Genomic DNA, 23,496 nt, shown 5'->3' with positions numbered 1-23,496 from the left:
AAATTTAACATTACTCTCCTACATTTCTGCTATTGTCAATTGACCAATATAAAGCTTCCTTGTGAGGTTGGTTGACCACTGAGAGAGTAAACTGCTGAACTAGATGGGCCAGGGAACTGTCCATATTCTTATTTTCTTATGATATTCTTTTAGAACAGTTCAGGAGACTTGGAGCAGGGTTTTGTCCTCTTCCTCTCCCGGATATGTACTACCTCATTCTAGACCCACAAGAGTTTATCTAGAACTGTGATCAATGGATCTCAGTACCACCTTTGTGTAAAGAGGTCACCAATCACCTCTTCAGCAAGATTCCTCAAAAAAGGGAAAGATGGAGATAGGAGAAAAATTGTGCCTACCATTCAGTGCAATAATGGTTTCTTAAAGGGTGGGCAGATCACTGCCTGTTTAAGCACAGATTAGACCTTTTCCTTCAAGGATTAACTTGAAGGAGCACAATCTGAGCTACAGCATCTCCTTGGAGGCCTTGACTAACCAGGAGAGGCATGGAACCAATGCATATGTACACATGCTTGCTCCTCTAAGGATTCTGTTAATTTCCTTGGGATCAATAGATTCAATTTTTTCCCAAATAACAAGCCAGATTTGTCTCAATCAACTCAATAGGTTTGACATAGCTGAAGTCCAGCTCAGAGCAAATCCAAGCTATTTTATTTGACAGCTGCTCAAATAGTTTGCCACAGGCTCCTTTCTAGAATGCAGAGAGTGACTTAAGGACAAGGGCCAGCAGCCTTGTGCCTAAGGTGGTCTTGAACCTCAGGGCACTTCTGATTCTGGATGCAAGGAAGGCAGATTGAAATTAATATAAGTTGAAAAACTCAACTGTAAGTCTAGCAACAGAATCATGGTGTCCTGATTGAGAGGCTGCTGTGCACCAGGACACCTGGTATGGCAACAGCAATTCCACCTGATCCCTAAAGCCCTACTGCACAAACAGAACTTCATATGGTTATCTGCACAGCAGTACCTCTCAAAGACATCACTCTCCTAAATGACTACAGCCACTTCACTTCCCCTGCCCCTGGAGTTGTAGCTGAGTAGTCAGATTTCCAAGAGGGGACTGCCTTCTATGCTCAGGCTGATTTCTGTTATTTATGCCAACCCAGCCCTCTCATGTACAATATATCTCAGATGGGGAAGAATGTATTGCAGGCTTTGTTTTGAGGATTCAGCCATAGTATGCTGTCTGCTTGATTCAATAAAGCAATTTGACTTACTTTATTAATGTGCTATAGCCAGAAAGATAGTGAAAGTGCTATGATTTAAACTTAAAAGAAAACATTTCTCCAATCCTAAAAGCAGCAGTAAAGAGCTGAGCTTACCATTTCGACCGTTCTGTTTCAATGTATTTGCTGACAGCTGGATGGTGCTGCCAAAGCCAGTATTCTGTGGAAATTTAAGGTCTTCCAGGTTTCCATCTGTGCTTAGCCTTGCAACTTCCAGCTCTATTAGTATGAAAAATGGAATGCGTGTAAATTCAATGTATTGATCATGGATTATAGGACAAGAGGAGAAAGAACAGTTTGTTCAAATCACAACAGTTTTTTTGGTGTGTGTGTGTGTCTGTTCTGCTGACTTTGAATAGGCTAAGGTGTTATATAATTTTCTTTCTTCCCAGTACTTGATTTGGCTGTTTTTAGCTGAATAAACAGGCACCAAAGCACCCTGCAGAGCAAAGCAAACTACTGGAGATGATTTGTAAAATGATACGGGCTGACGCCAAACCTATGCTCATCATTCCAAGAGACTTTCACACACACAAAAATTCTATTTTGTTCTTCATTTACCAGAACAGTAGGGAGCGTGAAGAGCTCACCAAACATTACCTTCCAACATTTCCCCCCCCCCATTGCAAATTGGACATGGGAAAATTGGCTGGAAGAAGGAAGTCAATCCCTTACAAGAATCTTGCACCCTGAAACATAAGCACGGATGCAGTGACAGCCAGAGGAGAAAAAAGGTAATGATATTCTTTGTCTTAGTTGCTTAGCTGGCAAATAAACACAAACTTTTGCAAGGCAGAGAGAATTCATTAAACATGCTTATATTCAGGTTCTGTGAGACAGGAATTTCCTTGCATATAAAGCTCAATGTGGCAATATCTTCTGTATTTTTTAATCTTAACCAATATAGAAGTTGTCTTTTTGGCATGACAGAAAGATATCACTGTATCTGCATACTTCTCCAAAGGATAAAATACGCTTCGAAAGGAACTTATTTTTATGAACACCATATAAGTTATAATTTATCATTTTAACCTTAAATGCAAGCAAAATAACCAAACCAATCCATATCAAAATTCATAATTTCCATGATAAGGCAACATTTTGTTACAAAATAGAAATTATATTTCCATAGATTTCAAATATTCAATAACATTCCTATTACGTCTGGGAAACTCTTCATTTGATCTGGCAAAATGGAGGTTCATAATTTTATCCCAATCAATAAAACTAATTCATCTCCTTCATTCACACTGAATAAGAATACAGATTCAACTCATCCTAGCTAACAGAACCATATAGTTTACATAGGATATGTCTACAGAATAAATTGCTTGAAGAGTCAACTAATTTCTCTCTCTCTATCTTTCTATCTCTCTCTACACACACACACACACACACACACACACAAAATCTGATCAGTTAATTCATTGTGGGAAAGCTAATAAAGCTAACAAAATAATTCAAATGGTTCTCGTGTACCAAGTGAAAGCTCTATTTGTAATGAAATCAATGTTTAAATGTTTGTATTGCTTTACACTCCCACTAACATAGTATAAGACTACAACATTCTCTTTGGAGCAAAAGGGACTATTTCCATCTGTCTCTTGTTTTAGTAGTGAATTAATCTGATACAGGCTGATTGCTTGCAACAATATCAAAACTGGATCTTGCACAGTTACCCAAACTGCAAAACACATAAGTCCCTAAAACATTGATAATGGCCACAATACATAGCAGATACAGTACTTGGTGAGTTATTAGCTAACACTACAAAGGTTTTCTCCTCTGAACAGACATGAGAATAGATTAAGAATATATTAGCTAACCTTATTAGAGCATATGAAAAGGGAGACATATTTTATTCAACACGTGCAAAATATATTTTGTTCAGAGACATTAATGAAACTTCCTTTTAAATGGCAAAAAATATGTAAAAGGCAAAAATGAAAGCTTTTGTACATGACAAGAGTTGGGGAAAAAAAATGAAATTTTATTCCAATATTTCAAGCAGCAACTGCACATGACAACTATGCTAGATTTCAGTCTCAGAAAGGAATCTGATACAGAACGGGATACTTGCCACAAACTCTCAACATTTTTGATTGAATAACATCACTAGAGCTTGTATTGGAATAGAAAAGCACCTATGTATATAAAACAGGTGGCTAATGATCCTGGCTCTGATGACTTCCATTGCAGCTGGAATATGGTTATTGCTGCGGCAGTTAGCAATATGCAGAATTGCGTTTGAGAGATTATATGTCCTAGTAGTAACATCTCTTTGCTGATGATTCCAGGTTATCATGGTTTGGAAAGATGTGTCCAAATGTTTAAAAACTTTAATTTGAAACATTCTGAAGCTTTTGATTTTCCAGGAATGACAGATATAACATATCTTTTGAAGAAGTTGTCTACTTTAGTTTTATTGTAGCTAATGATTAGTTCCCCACTGCAATAATGAATAAGAGTACAGAGGCCCTGTCTCAAGCCCATATATGCTAAAAGGAGGATTGCTGCACTGTCCACTTATAAAAATCTGAGTGTAGGAAGTTATGAAGGTTCTTGGCAACTCTTTGCTTTTTAAATCCCTGTTTTACTGTATTTTTATTTGTTTTAATTGTTCACTGCCTCGCATCATGTATATGAAATGGGCAGCCATTTAGATTTATTAAATAGACAGGCCAAAAAGAGGTCTACTGCTGAGCATGTCTGGTAGTGGGGAAACTGAGGTTTTATCAAAACCTAGACTAATGAACAAATATAAGAATTAGGAAGTAGGTGCACTAAAATGCAACCTTGCACAACCACCTCTTTATGAATGCACAATATAGGTAGCCTAACGTAAGGATCCCCAGCCCCTGGGCTGCAGCCCATTACCAGGCCGTGGCCTATTCAGAATTAGGCTGCACAAGTGGCTGGGCTACTGGGGGTGGGTGGGTGGCCTATTTGAAATTGGCCTTGCACAGCCCAGTTCCCCTTCTCATTCCCAAGCTGGGCCGGCAAGTCACAAAGGTTGGGGACTGCTGCCCTAAAGCACTACAATGAATTTGATTCCATTTTATTTAATTTCATAATTGACAAAAAAGGGGCATCAATAGAAGAAAAAGTAGCTTCTCCCAGAGCCTGGTTCTAAGAGATTGAATAACAACTGTATTTAAATTAAGACATTATAGAGCAGGGGTGTCAAAGTCATGGCCCGTGGGCCAGATGATGGATGTCCATGACTGGGGATGTCCATGACTGGGGCCAACCAGTCCATGTTTTTTGTACCAGTACTTAACTACAACCTGAAGATAGGTTGGCAATTTGATGTGATTGGAAGAAATGGAAATGAAATTTTAAAATCAAATGAAGCACAATGTCTGAATCATGGGAATGACTTGATTTTATTTTGTAACATATCCAACCTGGAATACTGATTTGGTGGTGGTGGTGGTGAATATGCACTAGCTTTCTTCAAGTATCTGAAAAGATGCCATTGAAGAAAGTCAAGGACAATGGGTATGAGTTATAAAAAAGTAGGTTTTGATTAAATCTTTGAAGAGTTAATAATTGGAAAGATGTTGAATTCCCCCTCATCAAATATGTCCAAGTGGAGCGCTAGACAGTTGTCTTTTGGGTGTGCTTTAACTTGGATTCTTGCATGGAGCAGGGAGTTTGGAATGATGGGCCCTTCCGTCACTCAATTATATTTAAAAAAAACCATTATATGGTATGTATCTTGTACAAAAAGATGTCTACATTCAGTACAGATGGATATATGTTTGAATGCACTTTTATTAGGGATGAATTAGTTAACTAATCATAATCTTCCTGATTAGTTAATTAATTAATTGATTGATTGATTAAGTCCTAGAAAGTAGCTTATTCCAGGTATTGCAACAGACAAATCTGGCAAACTGGTAACTTTTTTCCAAGCACTGGAATAAGGTTAATAAGGAGACCATCGGCATATTTTTTTTCTATTTCATATCTTTTATCTTGGCATCTAGGAATTGTAGCATTCATGTTTAATAATGTTCTTGGAACATGAGCCACCTGAGACCAAATTATCAGGCAATGCAGCCTGAGGAAATTGTTTCGGACACAATGGGGTAAAAAGCTCATTGAACTCTGCCACTTCATTGTATTTTAACAGTCCATGATTAAACATTAGCGGCCTCAACTACTGTCCCAGAAACTAATGGCCTCAATGATTCAGTCTGTAACCACAGAATAGCTGACTGTGGCTATTGGAATGCCATATCTCTGCAAATGTAAGCATACAATTGACAGTTGGCCTGAAATGTACCATGATTAACACATGACACTTCAAACTGGTTCTAGATTCAAAAGGCCAAGAGATGTTTATGAGGCAGCTAAGTTCATTTTTAAATAATATCTGCTGAAATCTCCTAAGTATGGTTCCAATCCAGGTATAGCATTAAAACCAAAACTCATTTACAAAATCCTCTACCAAATGATATCTTTGTTGAAATATCATATAACAAAGGTTCTTTTAAAGATGTTATTTCAGTCTCCTCTTCTCAATAAACATGGTAAAAAGCACCTCAGTAGAGAAGGGAGACATCAATTTTCTTTTAGAAATAGTTTTGGTACTTATAAAATGGAGATACAGATAATCTGGGCATAGAAATGGTTCAACTGAGGTGCAAAAAATATATTAGTTACTAACTCAGTCAGTGAGTGAGTGAATGAGTGAGTAAATGGCTCTGCCTGCCTGCCTGCCTGCCTATACCTATCTACCTATCTCTAATTTCCAGATCACCTTTTTCACCTAACTGACTTTGGGCAGTTTACAAGTAAAAAATATCTGAACTGTGCATGCTTCTATGGCAAGACTTCCGCACTGAAGACAACAGGCTTGTGACTCAATTGCAATTAGCAAAGTGTTTAGTAGCAATACCCTGTAACATATTGTCTCTGCTTGATATTTTGGAGTACTATTTCCACCTCCTCAGGTTACTATGGCAATGCTGTCTCTGGTATAAATCAGTAGCGCAAAACATCAGGTGGGCATCAATTTATGATGGGTATAGTCCATGGTCACTGGCTTGATTCTTTTCATCTCCTACTTCAAATACCCATGTGTTCTTTCCATTATTCAACCATCCTCATGAAGGAACACAGTGGATCTCACATTCCTACAAATGCTTTTGCAAAGAGGAGAGAGGCCTGCAGGAAGGAGAGTTTTGCCACTGGCTGCATATGCCTCTCCCCCATCATTAATTCCACTAGTGTAATTAGCACTAGTGGAGCTAATGGTGGGGGAGAGGCTAGCAATGGGGGGGGGGCAGGTTTGCCAGAAAAAAGACAGCTGCTTTTCTGCTATGTGGCCCAGCTTTTCCTACCTTAACATCTTGAACTCTGGAGATCTTTGAAGGTAAATGAGCAATTGGTGATGGGGTGAAGAAGAGTACATGGAACCAAGTGGGTTAGCAAAGCAGGCCAAGCCCCTGTTGGAGAAATAGGCAGGGGGCATACTGCAGCGTATCTGTGGTCAGTCATAAGGGCAAATGATTGTAGTGGTGCTGCAACATACATAACTTCGGGACCGGGTCATAAATGCTTTTGGGAGAGAAGGTGTCATAACTCTGAACCATCACTAAGTGACTGTCCTAACTTGAGGACTACCTGTATTAAAGAGATGTCTGCAAGTCTAGGCAATATTATTTGATCATCGAGCACATATATTGCCTTGCTTTATCCTTTCTGGCTTTGGAAGCAAGCAACACTATGATTTTTCTATCTTGCCTAATAAACAACATTATCTTTTTAGCAAAGATCTACTCCATTTCCTGCCCGGCTGTCTAAGATGTTTAATTTAGTTATTTAGTCTTTAGTCTCACTGTATTCTTTTCTATACAGATTTAATTTTATTTTCCTACATAGTAACATCAGTAAGTAGTGCAATACACCAATTTCTGAATGCATCAGTCCATGTGTAACGGATAGGATAGAAACAACAAACTATTACACAAATCTTGTGTCATTTATTCATTTATTTAGTGTTTAACACCCAGAATAACAGAATTGGAAGGGACCTTGGATGTCTTCTAGTCCAATCCCCTGCTCAATCAGGAAACCCTATACTCTTTCAGACAAATGGTTGTCGAATCTCTTCATAAAAACTCCAGGGTTAGAGCACCCACAACTTCTGGAAGCAAGTCGTTCCATGATTAATTGTTTTAACCATCAGCAAATTTCTCCTTAGTTCTAGATTGCTTCTCCCCTTGTTTAGTTTCCATCCATTGATTCTTGTCCTTCCTTCAAGTGCTTTGGAGAATAGGTTGACCCCCTCTTCTTTGTGGTAGCCCCTTAGATATTGGAACACTGCGATCATGTCATCCCTAGACCTTATTTTCATTAAAATAGACATACCCAATTCCCACAAGCATTCTTTGTATGTTTTAGTCTCCAGTCCCGTTTCTTGCTATTCTCTGCACTCTTTCTAGAGTCTCAACATCTTTTTTATATCATGGTGACCAAAACTGGATGCAATATTCCAAGTGTGGCCTTACCAAAGTATTATAAAACAATACTGTTTTAAGTACTAAAGCTTCACGTGATCTTGATTCTATTCCTCTATTAATGCAGCCTAGGACTGCACTGACACTTGTATTTACCTTTCCAATAAATATAATTTCCAAAGAATCTACTGAACTGTGTTACTTGATTGTTTATTGGATATGCCTTCATTCTTGACAACAGTAAATTGTTAGTCTTCTGAATGCATTTACCTAATATATTTTTGTATCAAAATACCTATGCTTCTTTTAGAAATGTGCAGAATACTATTGAGAAATGCCACTGATCTTATTAACTGTTTCTATAACCCATGAAATGTGTTTGACGTTTTCACTAAGCATGGACTTATTTCATTCATTCCAATACAACACGTAACACTATCTTCTTAACACTGTATTCGTCAGGTTTCATTAAAGATTTGTAGAAGTGAGTTCTCCCAAAGAACTATCACATACAAATAATAGACTAATTGTTCTCGAAAAATTAAATAAGATGGAACTGAAATGTATTTTCCCCAAGTTATTTTTGCTACTTACGAATGTTGTCTGTGCTCTCCCTCACAATATCAGTCTTAAGGAGGTTATCTGCAAGCACAAAGGCACTTTCTTCCACAGTATCCAGTAACATGGTGGCTGCCCGCAGCTGATCACGTGCAGGAAGGTCCCTCCATGCATTGAGAGCTTGTGGCTGCAGAAGGTTATTAACTGTTTCAACCATGGCCTGTGAAAGAGGAGAAATATAGATTTTTGGCAAGCCCCTTCCATTCCTTAAAAGGAACATAACAAGTAAGGATCAGATTTTCCAGTGAAACAGACTACTGCTCTCAAATGTTATGAAGATTTAAAAATGAACAGTTAGATGGGAGCAAAAATAACACTTTTCAAATTAATCAGGAGGTATTTAATAAATAAAGAGAAATTATCTTATTTATGATTGTGAACCAAAAAGAGTGGAAATTAATACACGTTAAATTGCCCATCTTAAAATCTTTACAACATAAACAGAGACACTTATATAGGAGCTTGCTTACAGTATACGTTAGCCTCAATGGACCTCCACTTTTAGTTTCAAGTGTAATCCTCATCCTTTATAAATCAAAGCCAACGTTTAAGATGGGACCAGACTTTATTTAGCTGTGTGTTTTTATAGTCTAATTCTTAATCCTGGAATCAAAATATACTTTGTGTATGTTCAGCTAAAACAGGTAAAAATAATAACTGGTGTAGTAGCTGATGTAGTTCAACAGCATCTACTTGCAAATAACCTCTTTCTACCTAAGCAGAAAAGAAACTGCCCAAACAGCAGAAGAACAAAAGATCAGCTTCTAATTGACAAGATAATTTTGGAAAACTGCAAGAGAAGTAAGACCAACTAGAAAGTAGCTTGGCATGATTATGGCAAAGATATTCGACTCCTGTCACATGACTGAATAATCAAGTGCCTCAAAATAAAAGGAATCAGGAGAAACATTAGAAGTTTTTTTTTGCAAAAATCAATGTCACAATGGAAGACATAGTTGCTGATCAAGGGTGATAGATTGAAAGAGGTTAATATTAAGAGAGGACTCTTAAGGAGCTTCACTATGATCACTATTGTTTGTCATTGCACTGATTCTTCTGTCAACAATACTGAACAAGTCCATAGCCAAGGCCATTGCTATGAAACATCAAAAACATCTGCCATGCTATCCCACTTCCTTTACATGGATGATCTGAAGCTTTATGGAAAACACTATCTGAAATAAAATTGCTGCTCGATACTCTCTGTATACACAATCAAGATATTGCAGGATATTGGAGTTTGGGATTTGGCAAATGTGCCACCCTCGGCACAAACAGGGGAAAAATAGTGAAAACTGAAGGAATCAGGATGTCCTATGGAAATAAAATCAAGAATCTAGATGAAGAAGACCATTACAAATATTTGGAAAGTAAAAAAAAAAAACCTGCTTCTGACAACTCTCCACTTATTGGTTGGCCCCCATATTTATTTAGTTCTAAACATATCTATTTGCTTTCTGGTTTCCCTCAGAGTGCTTATATTTATAGAGATATTATGCACTCATACCCATAGTAGCATTTTCAAAGCAGCATTTTGTCTCTTGGAAAAGAAGAATGGGAATGGGCAAATCTTTTCTTAAACAATTAAAGGAGGTTTAATTTTAATTAATTTAATTTTAACAATCACTAAAGAGCAAAACCATTTGTAAAATTTCAGCAAATTATCCTTGATATGATATTTTGTATGTGTTTTATAAAGTATGGATATCTGAATATCATGGAGAACCTTTGTGCTCTATGTAGCTCATAAGACAATTCTAGGAATCAGCAGTTTATTTTTCATCATGTCAGCCCCTCATCTACTTACTTTTTAATATTAATATAATCTATAAAAAAGAAAAATCAGGACAGACAGGTTGACAGGCAGCAACATATAGGTTACCATTCACATATTGTGATAGCATTATCTAAAGAATATATTGCTGCAGAAATAATCACTTCAGTTATTGGGATTTTTATGATCAGATCTACATTTTCCAATACATTTCACTTTTCAACAAGTTTTTTTAATTATCCTTTTCCCTATTTTTTATTAATGATTCCCTAGACTAGACAATTACCAATTTTTCTTAAGAGTTGTATGATTTTTCTAATAATATTAGTCGTAGTAGATAATAATAGTAGTAAAAAAAAAACAACAGAGAAAACAATGATATATTTAATGAGAAAATGGAAAGTACCTGGACATAAGCTCTACAAGAACGTTCCCGTTTCTGAAGCTGGTTCCACAAAGATGGCAATTATGAAAACAGAATTTTAACAAATTAGCATCAGGTTGAAAACAAAATATATAAAACAATGATACAAGAGTACTTTTTTCTTAATAATATTATAGACTTTAAGCTAGGCATCTTACTACTAAACACCAGTTACAAATATTAAGTTATTAAAATTATTAAGATAAAGTATAGACATTATAGATTTCTATTCAAATCTTTCGAATCTAAATATATCTCTTTATTTTTAAGACTGTTTAAGTCATTTAAAACTTAAAATTAAGCAACAAAGCAATGTTTATGGTAAAACCGAGCAAAAATTTAGGATTTAGGATTTTTAGTTAGGATTCTGCCACAGGGAATGTCCTCTCTTATAACTCAATAGTCTCAATCAGTCTCTTGGCAAATATAGAACTTCACTCATCAGAATAGAATTTAAGAGAACCGGCAGCTTTTGCCAATTATCTAATTACTGTACATCTTTTAAAATAAATAAACAAACTGAACTACAATATGCTAAACTAACTTATTTGAGAGAAATTTAAGTAGACCTTATAAAGAATATATCTATGGGAATAATTTATGAAGCAATAACAAGCTTACAGTTACATTTACTTATTCTCTCTCTCTCTCTCTCTCCATAAAAAACTTAGAAACAGAATAATGAGTGCTGTGCAAATTTAGAAAACCTCTTTAAGTGAATTTAGTTGAGACTATTTGAGTGATCAGAAACAAAGCAACAAAAAGAGCAGAGCTTTTGAAAGGATCTATAAAATATTTTTAAAGCAGATAAATTAGTTGGTCATTATTCAAGAGAACCACTACAATAATCATAGTGGGTCAAAATAATATACTTCCATTATAGCATTTGGAAAGTCCTAAATTTCAAGGGAGATCATTATTCCTTGATCTTGTGGAAATAGTAGATTATCAGACAATAATATGGATCTAAGAATTGGTGGCTTTTCTACAATTTATACTTTTTTTAATCCACCCCCCCCCCCCAGTAACATGGAAATATTCTCAAAAGTGAAAGTGCTTTGCATTGCACCAGAATGTCCAGGAGTGCAAACACAAATAGTGTTGCATTCACAGTGAGAACTAATATGGTATTCCCATCCAGACTTGTTAAGACTGCCTTCCATAGACCATGGGTATATACAATGTTGTTTCAGAAGTATTCATCTTTTAAATGTACAAATAATTCAATATTGGCAAAAAACCTTCTCAAAATATATTAAACTGAGTAAATTATAATTTGCTTGTTATATATGAATGATAAAGAAGTTGCAAAACTGTTAAAAACTGAATATTTTGTTTCTTGGGTATACTACACAGATGTACGCAAATTCCATCTACAGCTGTGTGAAAAAGTCCTGCACACTTTCAGTTTTAAGCTGTATTTACATGTTTAATTAACCTTTAACACATAGAAACTATGCAAAATTAGTACTTTGATTAAAATTTCTGTAGTCAGATTGAGATGCATAATTTTTATTAATATAACCAAAATCTTTTTAAGTTTTGAGTGAGTTTATGTGCTAAAACAAACACAACTTGAATTTTCGAGAATGTTGGGATCGAAAGTAGCCAATCAGCAGCGAGCTTTGGCTGACCAATCAAAATGCACAGAGGCTAAATCTATGAGCCAATCAATGTTGTCATACTCTCTGACTATAAATAGGCATGAAAAGCATCAAGAAATTTAATTTAGCCCTGGCTGCGGGCAAGGATGAAGGCCTTTGCTTTCACCAGTACTGAGTAACGGCATTGCATCTTTGTGCTTCATGAAGAGGGTTACTCCTGTACAGAAATAGCCAAGAGAGTGAAATGCCATCGCACCACAGTGAGCAGAATGGTTGAAAAATACCAAATAACTGGTTCAGTTGATGACAGGCTCCGCTCTGGAAGACCAAGAAAGTCAACAAAACGGCAAGACTGGGCTCTGCAATGTATTTCAATGGCTGACAGGAAACTCACCTCACCTCAGATTACAAGAATTTGGGGTGAAACATATGATGTAAAAAGTATGCACAATCACAGTGCATCACAGATTGCATGTGATGATCTGGGCCTGTATCGCTGCTTCTGGTATTGGTCGGATACAAATCGTGCAAGGAAATCATGAATTCCAAACAGTATGTTGAAGTCCTGGAAAAGACCATGCTTCCTTCAGCTCAGCAACTTGTAGGGAAGGACTTTTACTTACAAGATGACAATGCTCCTTGCCATCGAGCCAAGTCTGTCCAGTAGTGGATGAAGAAGCATGGTGTTCGACTCCTGGATTGGCCAGCTCAGAGCCAAGATTTGAACCCAATTGAGAACTTGTGGGCCAAGATTGGTTATGAAATAAGCAAGAAGCATCCGAAGACCAAGCAGGAGCTGATTGAATCCACTATTGCAGCCTGACACTACATTGTCACCAAAGATCACGTGCAAAGGCTTATACAGTCTATGCCGAAGAGATGCCACCTGGTGATAAGCAATAACGGCTGGCCAATTTCATATTAGTAACCATGTTTGGTTACCTAAATGGTCCTTTTCAGGGCCACAAACAATAAAAATGTTAACAAAACACTCATCGGCCTTAGTAATAGCAACACGTATGCCACTGGGTATGCATCAGTTAACCTGTTTTCATAGTCATTGTAAGCAAGCATTGTAAGCATGCAAGAAAATTCACAATCCCCATCCAAACAGCATCAAATTGCAAAAAGCTTATGCTTTTCACTAAAAAACCACCACTATTTATTCAAATATAACAATATTTGTATAGCAGTTAACATAAAATATCATAAAATCAATGGCCTATCCAAAACATGTCATAAACAGTAAAGCGTGCAGGACTTTTTCACACAGCTGTACCTCAATGAAAATCCTTGCCAAAACTGTTAGCTGTTTCATTGAGAGGGATATAGAAGAAAATCCAGGAAAATAGATTTGTATTTATTTGTTTATTTATTAAACATTTTTGCCTCCCATCTCCCCACAGGTGACTGCAGGTGGCTTAAATAAAGGGTGAATAAAGAATAACAAAACTTCCCAAATCTGTTTTGATACATTTTTAAAAGTATATAATCATATCAGTATATTTGAAACATTTATTATTTTATTATTGATATTATAATTGCCATTCAAAGAAAATTCATAAATTTTGTTCTAACCTGCCTTTATAACAGTTTATCCAGAAGAATTAAAGAAAAAAAATTCTATCAGTTTAATTGGACTAGTAAAATGGACTATTATCAGATTATTTAAATTAGGGGAAAATGGTGGATTGAAGATATCTTTGCTTTCAATGGAGCCAACGACCATGGCAAAATGAGGATATGATAAATGGATTGATGCTTCAAAATTGTTTTCTGATAAAGGGGAGGACCCAGATCATCCATTGGGCTTCATTGTATAACATAGTCTCACCATGGGAAACATCTCTCTTGAGGGTTTAAGAGGCAGGAGAGACAGTTTTGCCCAAACTGCAATTTGGACCCTTCAAAAGGAGACCAGTTCACTTCTTTTCTTAATCACTTCTGGAAATAGTTTATAAATTGCTTTTTGGATACTAACAACCTTCAGAAAGACATATTTTATACACTGATTTTCTTTCAATCCTTAACAAAATAAATTTCATACAAATTTAAGAACTGAAAGAAAATGTTTTATTTGGAAATAAGTAGTAATGGAATGATCCCTTTATCCATATTTTGGATAGCTATAAATGAACTAAGGAGCCAGATTGACTGGAAATAAGATTTTGGAACTAATTATAAAAATCTATATAATCCTGAGGTTTGTTTAAAATCCTTTTAAAGTATATGAAGAGAATGAGTCTTAGGTGTATGAAATCTATCCATGGGAAAATGTTGTGGATTAGAGAAAATATGATAAGAGAAGACCCTGGAGGCTGGTTACTAGAGGCAATAAGAAAAAAACTAAAGATTATAATTAAAGGAGAAGACCCACCAATACAGAATGGAGAAAACTATTTTAAGCATTCAAGGATATTTAGCAACAATGACCTCAGAACTTTCTCTTAAGATTGTCTACAATTATAAAAACAGATTTCAGAAGAGAAGATAGAATAGAAATCCTAAGAATCAGGCTGTTTTGGATATGGATTTTAAAATGACAGGTTACAATATTTGCCAAGATGTTACAGATAAAACGAGCAAATGTTTTAATAGCTAAAAGGGTCACATAAATATCCAAAGTAAACTGACTTTAGATATATCTAAAGATATATGAATAGAAGATCTATTCAGAACTGTGACTTAGACAACTTTCTTATTTTGAATTTATGAAAGATGAGAGGGTTTTTTTGTTGCATGTTTAGAGAAAATGTTAAGCTCTAAGTGTTCAAATTGAAGGAAAGTGTTAAACTTGGGAAGGAGTTTCTGAGAGAAGATAAAGAAAACAATTAATTTGTAGGACATTATTTGAAAGGATTAAAGATCAAAAATTTCAATATATTGCTTTTAGTAGCAATGGATTTTTGTTGATTAAGTTGAATTGATGAAGCTTTAAAAATTTACAGATATGAGATAATGTATGAGAAAAAGTTTTTTGTTGTACTTTTAGAGAAAATGTTATATTTCCTCTAAAAGATCAATCATAAGCTATTGTTCAAAGGAAAGAATAAGAAAATGCATGTTTGTCTTTTAATGGATATTTACTGATTAAATGATGAGGCTTTTTATCTGCTAATAGATAAAAAATGAGATATGGGATGAAGAAAATTTCGGTTGAACTGTTTGAGAAAATGGTAAGTTATTGATTTGTCTTGATGAAGGGGAAATTATTTATTTATATATATATATCTTTTTTCTTTAAATGTTTACCTTCCCCCCTTTTCCTCTCTATACTTTTAATTATATTTTTCTTGGTTTCTAAATCCAAAATATATACTTGGTATCCTAAATATCATTATGATATGATTAGAAACAAAATGTTTGCTCAGAATAATGAATGTTCCATGAAGATATATTTATAGAGTGAGATTCTGAAAGAAATGGGATTGAAAGAGAGGGCAATTTGATACACGGAGGCCTAAAATGAATAGACAAATTTACGGGTAAGACTTAGTGGCTGAAAGGTGTGTGATTGCTCTGAAATAAAACTCCCGGTCGGTGACCAGGACTGTGTGTTTCTGCACTGCCAGATGCCCTCAGAGCTCATGAGTCTTTTGACGGTGATTGAGTACTCTGAAAAGCAAGGGGTAATGCAGATATCTGCGTGTCCCACTGATACAAAGAGTGGGTTGACTGAATGCTATAAGCCACTGTCTCAATGAACGTCCAGCCTCAGTAAGATCCTTGGTGACTTCTTAATTGAACTCAAAGGCTGAAGCCCCAAAGAAAGCGAGGAGCAGGAACCGGAGGAGGAACAGAAAGAGGCAAAATGTGGAGGAAAGGTAAGGACTGGAAAGGAGACATCCCAGGGGATAAGGGGTATCCGCCTGAGATCCAGGCCTAAGTAAAAGGCAAACAAAGACAAAGACCGGATAGGAGACGTCCCAGGGGATTAGAGGAATCCACCTGAGATCCGGCTTTGAAATGGGAAACTGGTAGCAAAAAGGCATCCAGTCCAGGAGCAACAGAGTTGCCAAAAGGGAAGCTGTCCAAAGATTTGCCGGTGGGTTGTATTTTGCCTCAATCTGAAATATTAGGAGGATTAGATATAGGGATTGTAACCGGGATCAAAGGCAGCCTTTTTCTCATTATTGTATGTCTGTCTGGACTCAACTTACCTTGGATAATCCAGGTGATTTTTGGCCATTTCAGGGACCTCATAATATTGAGCTACCAAAAGCAATATTGCAGAAACAAAAGATTCAAACAGATAACAATATTTGAGTTTATTTATGAAACTTGTTAATAGTCCACTTCTGTTAGAGAAGTGTGGAGGTAGTGTATATGTGTTTCTATGTTGTGTCATTTCCAAGGCTTGGGAGAGGAGTAAGACCCTCTAATGACAATAAACAAAAAAGCCCTTATTATTATTTATTATTTTACTTTAAAAAAAGGGATTTAAAAAAAATGGAGCTTATTGGCTTGTGAAAGCTCCCTAAAATAATGATAATAATGATTGGTTTGCCTGGAAAAAGTATGAAAGGAAATATTTGTATGTGGATTTTTTATGCAAGCAGTTTGAATGTGTAAGTATGCTGATGTGTAAATGCTGATGTGTAAGTATGCTGATGTGTAAATGCTTGTGTGTGTTGAGTCCCTATCCCCAGACTGTGAAAGGGGTTAATTATTTTGATTCCCTTTCTTATAAAGAAGCCCAGTGCTCCTCCGGTTAAACTGGAGGATTCCGAGACTGGTCTGCTACCCCTTGCTTACTAATGGAATGGGACACTCCAGACAAAGAGATCCCAGTAAAGGGGGGAGGCTGAGGAACTGAGGAATCAAACAGCGAGTGACTCTTGCAACACCCAATCGCGCTCAAAACTAAAACCAGAGATGCAGTCTCACTACGAGAAGGGTAGGAGGAGGAAATAGATTCTGTCGAGTGCTAGTTTACATACCATTTTCTACTTCTGACCTTTATAACTGGAAGCAACAAAATCCCAGTTATAGGGAAGACCCAGAGAAAATGCACTCTGTTCTTATCTATTATAAGGACGCATAGCCCCACTTGAGCAGACATTCAGACATTGATGGATGTCCTTTTAACACCAGAGAAACAGAGACTGGTGGGGGAGGGGGAGGCAGTGGAGCGGCAGTTACAAAAAAAAAAGAAGCATGAGAATGACAGCCGCTGGGAATGCCCCCCCCCCACGGAGCCAGAATGGGATCTGGATGATGATGAGGACAATATGAGGCTACAGAATTCTCAGTCTTATATGGAATCCAAAAATGGAGTTCCCTAAATTAAGACTCTTGGAAAAGTATATGAAATAAGGCAAAAGAAAGAGGAGAGTCCTGAGGACTTTTCTTGAAAGGATATACCAGGATTTTAGGTAATACACTGATTTAGATCATGAAGCCTCAGATAATCAGGAAATGATATACATGTTTATTATAGGGAAGTCAGCAGAGGATATTAGAAGAAAGTTTATTTATTTATTTATTTATTTATTTATTTATTTATTTATTTATTTATTTATTTATTTATTTGGATTTATAAACCGCCCCCTCTCCCAAAAAGGGACTCGGGGCGGTGTACAGTCAATGAAACACAGATAAAATACATAAATAACAATATAAATAAAATATAAACAATTAAATACTTGAGCATTTGAGTGGAGGAGGTGAGACTGTACAAAGAAATAAATATAGTATAAAAGCCCTAAAACATCCCAATTAAAATACCCAAACCCAATTAAAATATATCCCCAGGAGGTAAGACTAAGAGTGTGCCAGTTACAGAAAGTAGAAGGAGGTCTGTGGGAAGATATTTCAGATTTGGTTGAGATAGCTTACTGGAGGGTAAGAAGAAATGAGGAAGAAATTCAGAAGGCTCGCCGAAATGCTATCTTCCTAGCAGATGCCCTTAGGCAGGAAAAGGTGGGAGGAAGGGGGACAAAGCGGAAGAGGTGGCGAGGAGTGGGAGTTTAGGGAATGTGAAAGTATTATGGGTATGGAAGAGGAAAGGTCCCCTTGGGACCCTACCAGTGTGCTATATGCAGAAAAGAAGGATATTGGAAGAGTGGATGCCTGGTGGCTATATCCATGCAAGCAGAAAAAGAAGGGTGAAGAGGCCAGGGGCAGGGAGCTGTTGCTCCCCCAACCCACCTCCATGGAAGTCCAAATTGGGGGATCTAAACATAAGATGTTAACAGATACAGATACGGGAGCCAGTAGATCTGTCCTTAACAGACGTATTGCTCCTTGGACTACCGATGAGATACCTTTTGTTGGGGCTCCAGGAAAGGCTATAATGTGAAACAACAAATTGCACAGCAGGAAGTGAAAACGTAGGGTATGGCATCTCTACAGGACAGCAGAGATTGTTAGCCTAAAGAAGGAAGCAATCTATTAAAGCCCTCTGTTAATAGAAAACAATTGGGATTCTTGGGGATGGCTGGTTTTTGTAGTATTTGGATTCTTAATTTTTGATTTATTGTCAAGCCTCTTTATGAGGCTTTTAAAGGGGGTGGGTGGGAAAATATTTGAATGGACTGGAGAATGCCAATAAGCATTCACACAAATAGAGAATGAGCTTATGAGAACACTGGCACTGGGGCTTCCGGACCCCACTAGACCTTTTACCCTCTTTGTACATAAGTGGAAAGCCATTGCTGCAGGAGTTCTCACCCAGAAACTAGCTCATGGCAAAGGCCTGTGGCATATTTTAGTAAGCAAATAGATAGGGTAGCATTGGGATGGCCTGGATGTCTGAGAGCTGTGGCAGCAACTGCCCTGTTAGTTGAGGAAGCCTGAAAGTTAAACACTGGGACAACATCTAATAGTCAAAGTCCCACACGGGGTTCAGGAGATTATTGAAGTGAAAGGAGCATTTTTGGATGACTGGGGGCTGCCAAGCCAAGTATCAGACTATCCTGCTTGACTCCCCAGCCATACAATTAGAGGTATGCAATACCCTTAATCCATCTACACTCTTGCCCCAGGTGGATACTGAATTGCATCATGATTGCGTGCAAGTGGTGGATTCTGTATATGCCAGTTGACTCGATCTTAGTGATCAGCTTCTCCCAAATGCTGACTGTGAATGGTTTACAGATGGTAGTAGCTTTATGATGGAAGGTCTGAGAAAGGCAGGATATGCAGTGGTCCCACTGTGGGAAGTTATAGAAGCCAAATCACTACCAGTAAACACTTCTGCTCAACTGGCTGAGCTGGTAGCATTAACTAGAGCCTTACAGCTGGCTGCAGCACTAACAGTAAATATTTACACAGATAGCAAATATGCCTTTGGAATCTTGCATGCCCATGGAGCTTTATGAAAGGAAAGAGGATTATTAAATGCAAAGGGGTCAACTATTAAGTATGGTCCACAAATTTTACAATTATTGGAAGCAGTCTGGCAACCAAAAGAAGTAGCAGTCATACATGTCAAGGGGCATTCTAAGGAAGACACCCTTTACACGAAAGAGAACCAGGCTGCAGATAGGGCTGCTAAGGAAGCTTAGGAAGGCTGCTAAGGAAGGATACTCAGAATGAACAGCTTCCCCAATTCCGATATCTTCATCCATACCCACTTCCCTGCCCACTTATACACTCAGGGACAGGGCATGGGCCAAGTTTATCGGAGGCAAGGAGGGGATTGATGGGTGAGGGTAGAGAGCAAATTTATTCTACCAGATACACCTCTAAGGATTCTTTTATAACAAGGCACACTTTGCACCCAGGGACAAATTGAGAAATAGATTTCACTCCATTACCTAGAAAGCAAGGTTTTAAGTATGTTTTGAATGTACCTTCAAAGGATGGCCTGAGGCTTTTGCTTGCAGGACTAATAAAGATCATGAAGTAGTAAACATCCTACTGGAAGAAATTATTCCTAGGTTTGGGCTGCCAAATAGTATATCATTTGATTGTGACCCATATTTCATAGCTAAGTTTGTGTGAACGTTAAACATCACTTGGAAGCTTTACTCAGCCTACCACCTGGCAAGTAGTCCTAAGGAAAAATTGTAATGATTTACAAAAACAACAGCTAGCTAAGCTATGCCAGGATGCTCACCTGTCCTCACCGCAAACTTTGCCACTCACATTGTTGTGGCTTCACATTGCACTTCAAAAGCAAATAGGCTTGAGACTCTTTGAGGCCCTTTGTGGACGACCACATCCCTCCCTAAAGGCAGAGGAGAGGTCCATCCCACTGGTGGGCAAACTGAGCTTGTACCAAAAATGTAAGACAACTCGCTGGGGTTATGAATTTTCTTTCCCGTTATCTGCAGGACTAGAGCATCCAGTGCATCCGTTTCAGCCTACAGACTGGATGCTTGTAAAGACGTGGGGACCAACAACCTCCTTGGATGAGAAGTGGAAGGGACCATTTCAAGTGCTTCAGACCACCCATATAGCACTAAAAGTGAAAGGCCTGGCATCTTGGATACATCACTTCCAGAGTGAAGAAATACCCATGATCTGCCCTTCCTGATTCTTGGACTACGCAGCCTGTGACTTTCTCAGTAGAAGAACTGGGACTTAAGTTATTGTTCTGGAAACAAAAACCTCCGGAACCAGTTATGTGAGAGGAGAACTGTGATCTCCCTTAGGTGTTTTCTCAATTAGAAAATTTCCCCAAAAGGTATTTGTAGAATTAGGAGTTACCCAATTATTACCACTAGCTGATTGGTGCTTCTGTGTATGTGAAGGCTAAGATATTAAGACAAATAAGCTTAACAACTGTCCGGATGAGACCATATGGTTTGCTATGTATCTGTGCCCTTCCCACCCACCTATATTATGCCCACTTTACCTGAAAGAAAGATTGGAAACCATAGGAATCTTGAACAATTCAGAAAGTACCTGAAGAATACCAAACCCTTACTTTGTTCCGTGGGCTGTGGTCCCTCAATAATGCTCTGTATCATATACAAGCGGTGGAGGAAATCCTAGCTAATGAGACTGGGGAGTTTCTTTTTTTTATTGCCACAGCTACAGCAAAAGAACAAGAAGCCATTTGGACAACGACAATTCGGAATAGAATGGCTCTAGATATGATATTGGCATCTTAAGGAGATGTGTGTGCACTACTTGGACAATGCTGTGTGCATATTCTGGACAAATTGGAGCAATTCCACAGCTGAACTACACACATCGCAAACATAGCTGCAACACCCCCACACCCCCATGGACGAATGGAAAGATTAGTGGCATTGACTGACAGAATGGTTGGCTGATTTCACTGGTTAAATACCTAATAAGGAACCTGGCAGGCATAGTCATTGTTCTTTTAATCACCTGTTGTGCATTACAATGCCATCTGCTTTGCCTCCCCACCTGTAAGCAAACTGAAGAGGGGTGTGTGTCTCCCAGTACAAGGATATCGATGTTGGGTGAATCTTGGAAAATTAAATCATTTTCAGATTCAAAGGAAGGGGGGAACGATGGGCTGGCTGCTAAAATAAAGCAAGGTCATGGCACACACTTGAAAGTAAATCAGGAAGACTGTAATTGAGGGGGGGGGCATCTGTCTGCCCAAGTACAAAGAATGCTTATCAACAAGAAATATGCATGTGTAAAGCTTGTAGCAATTATGGATAGCTAGAAAGCTGATAAAAGGTAACAAGGATTAGACAACTTGCAGACCTCAGCCCAAAGTTAGCAATGGAGATAGTCTGCAGCAAATGAAATGTCTATTAGATAATTCCTGGAGCATTCATTACCCAAGGCTTAGGAATGGGACAGCTATAGACCAATAGAACAAATTGTAGATTTATTGCTAAAATGTTTATTAGAGGATATTTCTTATTATTTCACCTTGTCCCGCCTTCTCCTTTAGTCAAAATGTATAAAGCTTTCTTAATCCTTTGTTCTTGGTTCTTGGCCTTTTGACCAGGAACCCTTTTCCTTGGAGTACTCCAATAAAAAGCAATCAGAAAACCTGCACCTCGTGTCTGGCGTCCACCATTGGCTTCGGCACCAGGCTCAGACCCGAATTTGGGACAACAGCAGGTGATGGTAGTAACACAGAAGTTTCTTTATTTGCATTCTTTTCTTTTAAAACTAATTGCTTTGCCACCATTTGCCACCATAGAATTGCAAAATAGTATCCCGGTGGGTTGCAATTTCCCTTTAATAGTTTCTGGAAGGCCTCTACATCTGTGCCATAGGATTATCTCAGTCCTTTCCTATGTCTGGAGAAGGGAGAGCAGAGACTGAAGTAATGAAATAGAATGCCTACTAAACTTATTAAAATTAACAAATTGTGTTAAAATGTTATTCTTGAACTGATACATTGCTTTGTCTTAAAGCAGGAAAAGGAAAACTGAGGCCCCAGGGCGACCATGTGTGGCCTTCAAGTCTCTTTACTCTGCATCTCCCAAACGATTACACAGCTTCCGGAACAAATTGCCTTTTCTTCCCCACATGATCGGTCCAAGTAACATCAACAGCAAGAGTTTGTTTAAGTGCAGTGAATAATACGAAACATTGCCTTTTGGAATGGTGTTTTTTTTACCTATCAGCTAGCAGTTGGGGAGAGGGAGTCACAATACAGTATCTTTCAATGAATTACACTTCCATATCGAACAATGTTATTCTTGCACTAACCAGCAACTTCTTTAAGAGTCTCACTGAGGTAATGAAGATAACGATAATTCCTGATAATTGAAGAACGCATTAGTATGCTTTGGTAATAGAGGATGTGCAAAGCTTTATTCTAGCCTTATTCTAGTTCAGGGGCCTTTAAACTTGGCAATATTAAGACTTGTAGATTTCAACTCACAGAATTCCTCAGGCAGCCATGGAAGTTGAAGACCAAAAGTCTTAAAGTGGAGATCCCTGCTCTAGATTAAAATGATTCTAATAGGGATCCTATGGCTGCAATCAGAACTGAACCAGAAGCATAGCTGCCACTTATTCTTGAATGACCATTGTCTTACCTGAAGGGTCCTTTTCAGGGCGCTGCAACGGAGAGTCCAAAGAAGGGTTAAACACAGCCAATCTGCCCAGAACTGAATTGAAACTTTAAGCCACGCCTCTGGTGCCGACTCTCCCCAGATTTATTCAATGAAGACGTGGAACAGTTGCGCGCTGAAACTTCAACTGGAAGTCTAATATGGAACAAGTCAAAAATAGTCCAACAACAATAACAGAAACAACAAACAACACTGTGACTTCACAAACACCAGCGGAGAATAGACCCCAGGGCGGGGTGGACTCTCCGTTGCAGCGCCCTGAAAAGGACCCTTCAGGTAAGACAATGGTCATTTTCCAGGGCGCTGCTCTGGAGAGTCCAAAGAAGGGACATGCCCAAGCTAACTGTCACTAGGGTGGGAAGGCTCAGCCATCAGGGTCGCTCCGCTGGTATGGA

General features: G+C 37.9%; 1 protein-coding gene across 1 annotated transcript in view; it reads right to left on the bottom strand.

Moving 5' to 3' along the window:
* ADGRL3 (adhesion G protein-coupled receptor L3) overlaps positions 1-23,496 on the bottom strand; it is a 586,346-nt gene that overhangs the window by 175,985 nt on the left and 386,865 nt on the right. Inside the window, exons 12-14 of the mRNA XM_081943236.1 lie at positions 10,513-10,551; positions 8,309-8,492; positions 1,341-1,463 (exon numbers count right to left, since the gene is read on the bottom strand). Coding sequence (XP_081799362.1) covers positions 1,341-1,463; positions 8,309-8,492; positions 10,513-10,551 — 346 coding nt within the window. The remainder of the gene's footprint in view (positions 1-1,340; positions 1,464-8,308; positions 8,493-10,512; positions 10,552-23,496) is intronic.

This window comes from Natrix helvetica (assembly GCF_964273705.1).
Source record: "Natrix helvetica genome assembly, chromosome: 2".
Classification (NCBI taxonomy): domain Eukaryota; kingdom Metazoa; phylum Chordata; class Lepidosauria; order Squamata; family Natricidae; genus Natrix; species Natrix helvetica.
This window is presented reverse-complemented; position numbering and strand designations above follow the sequence as displayed.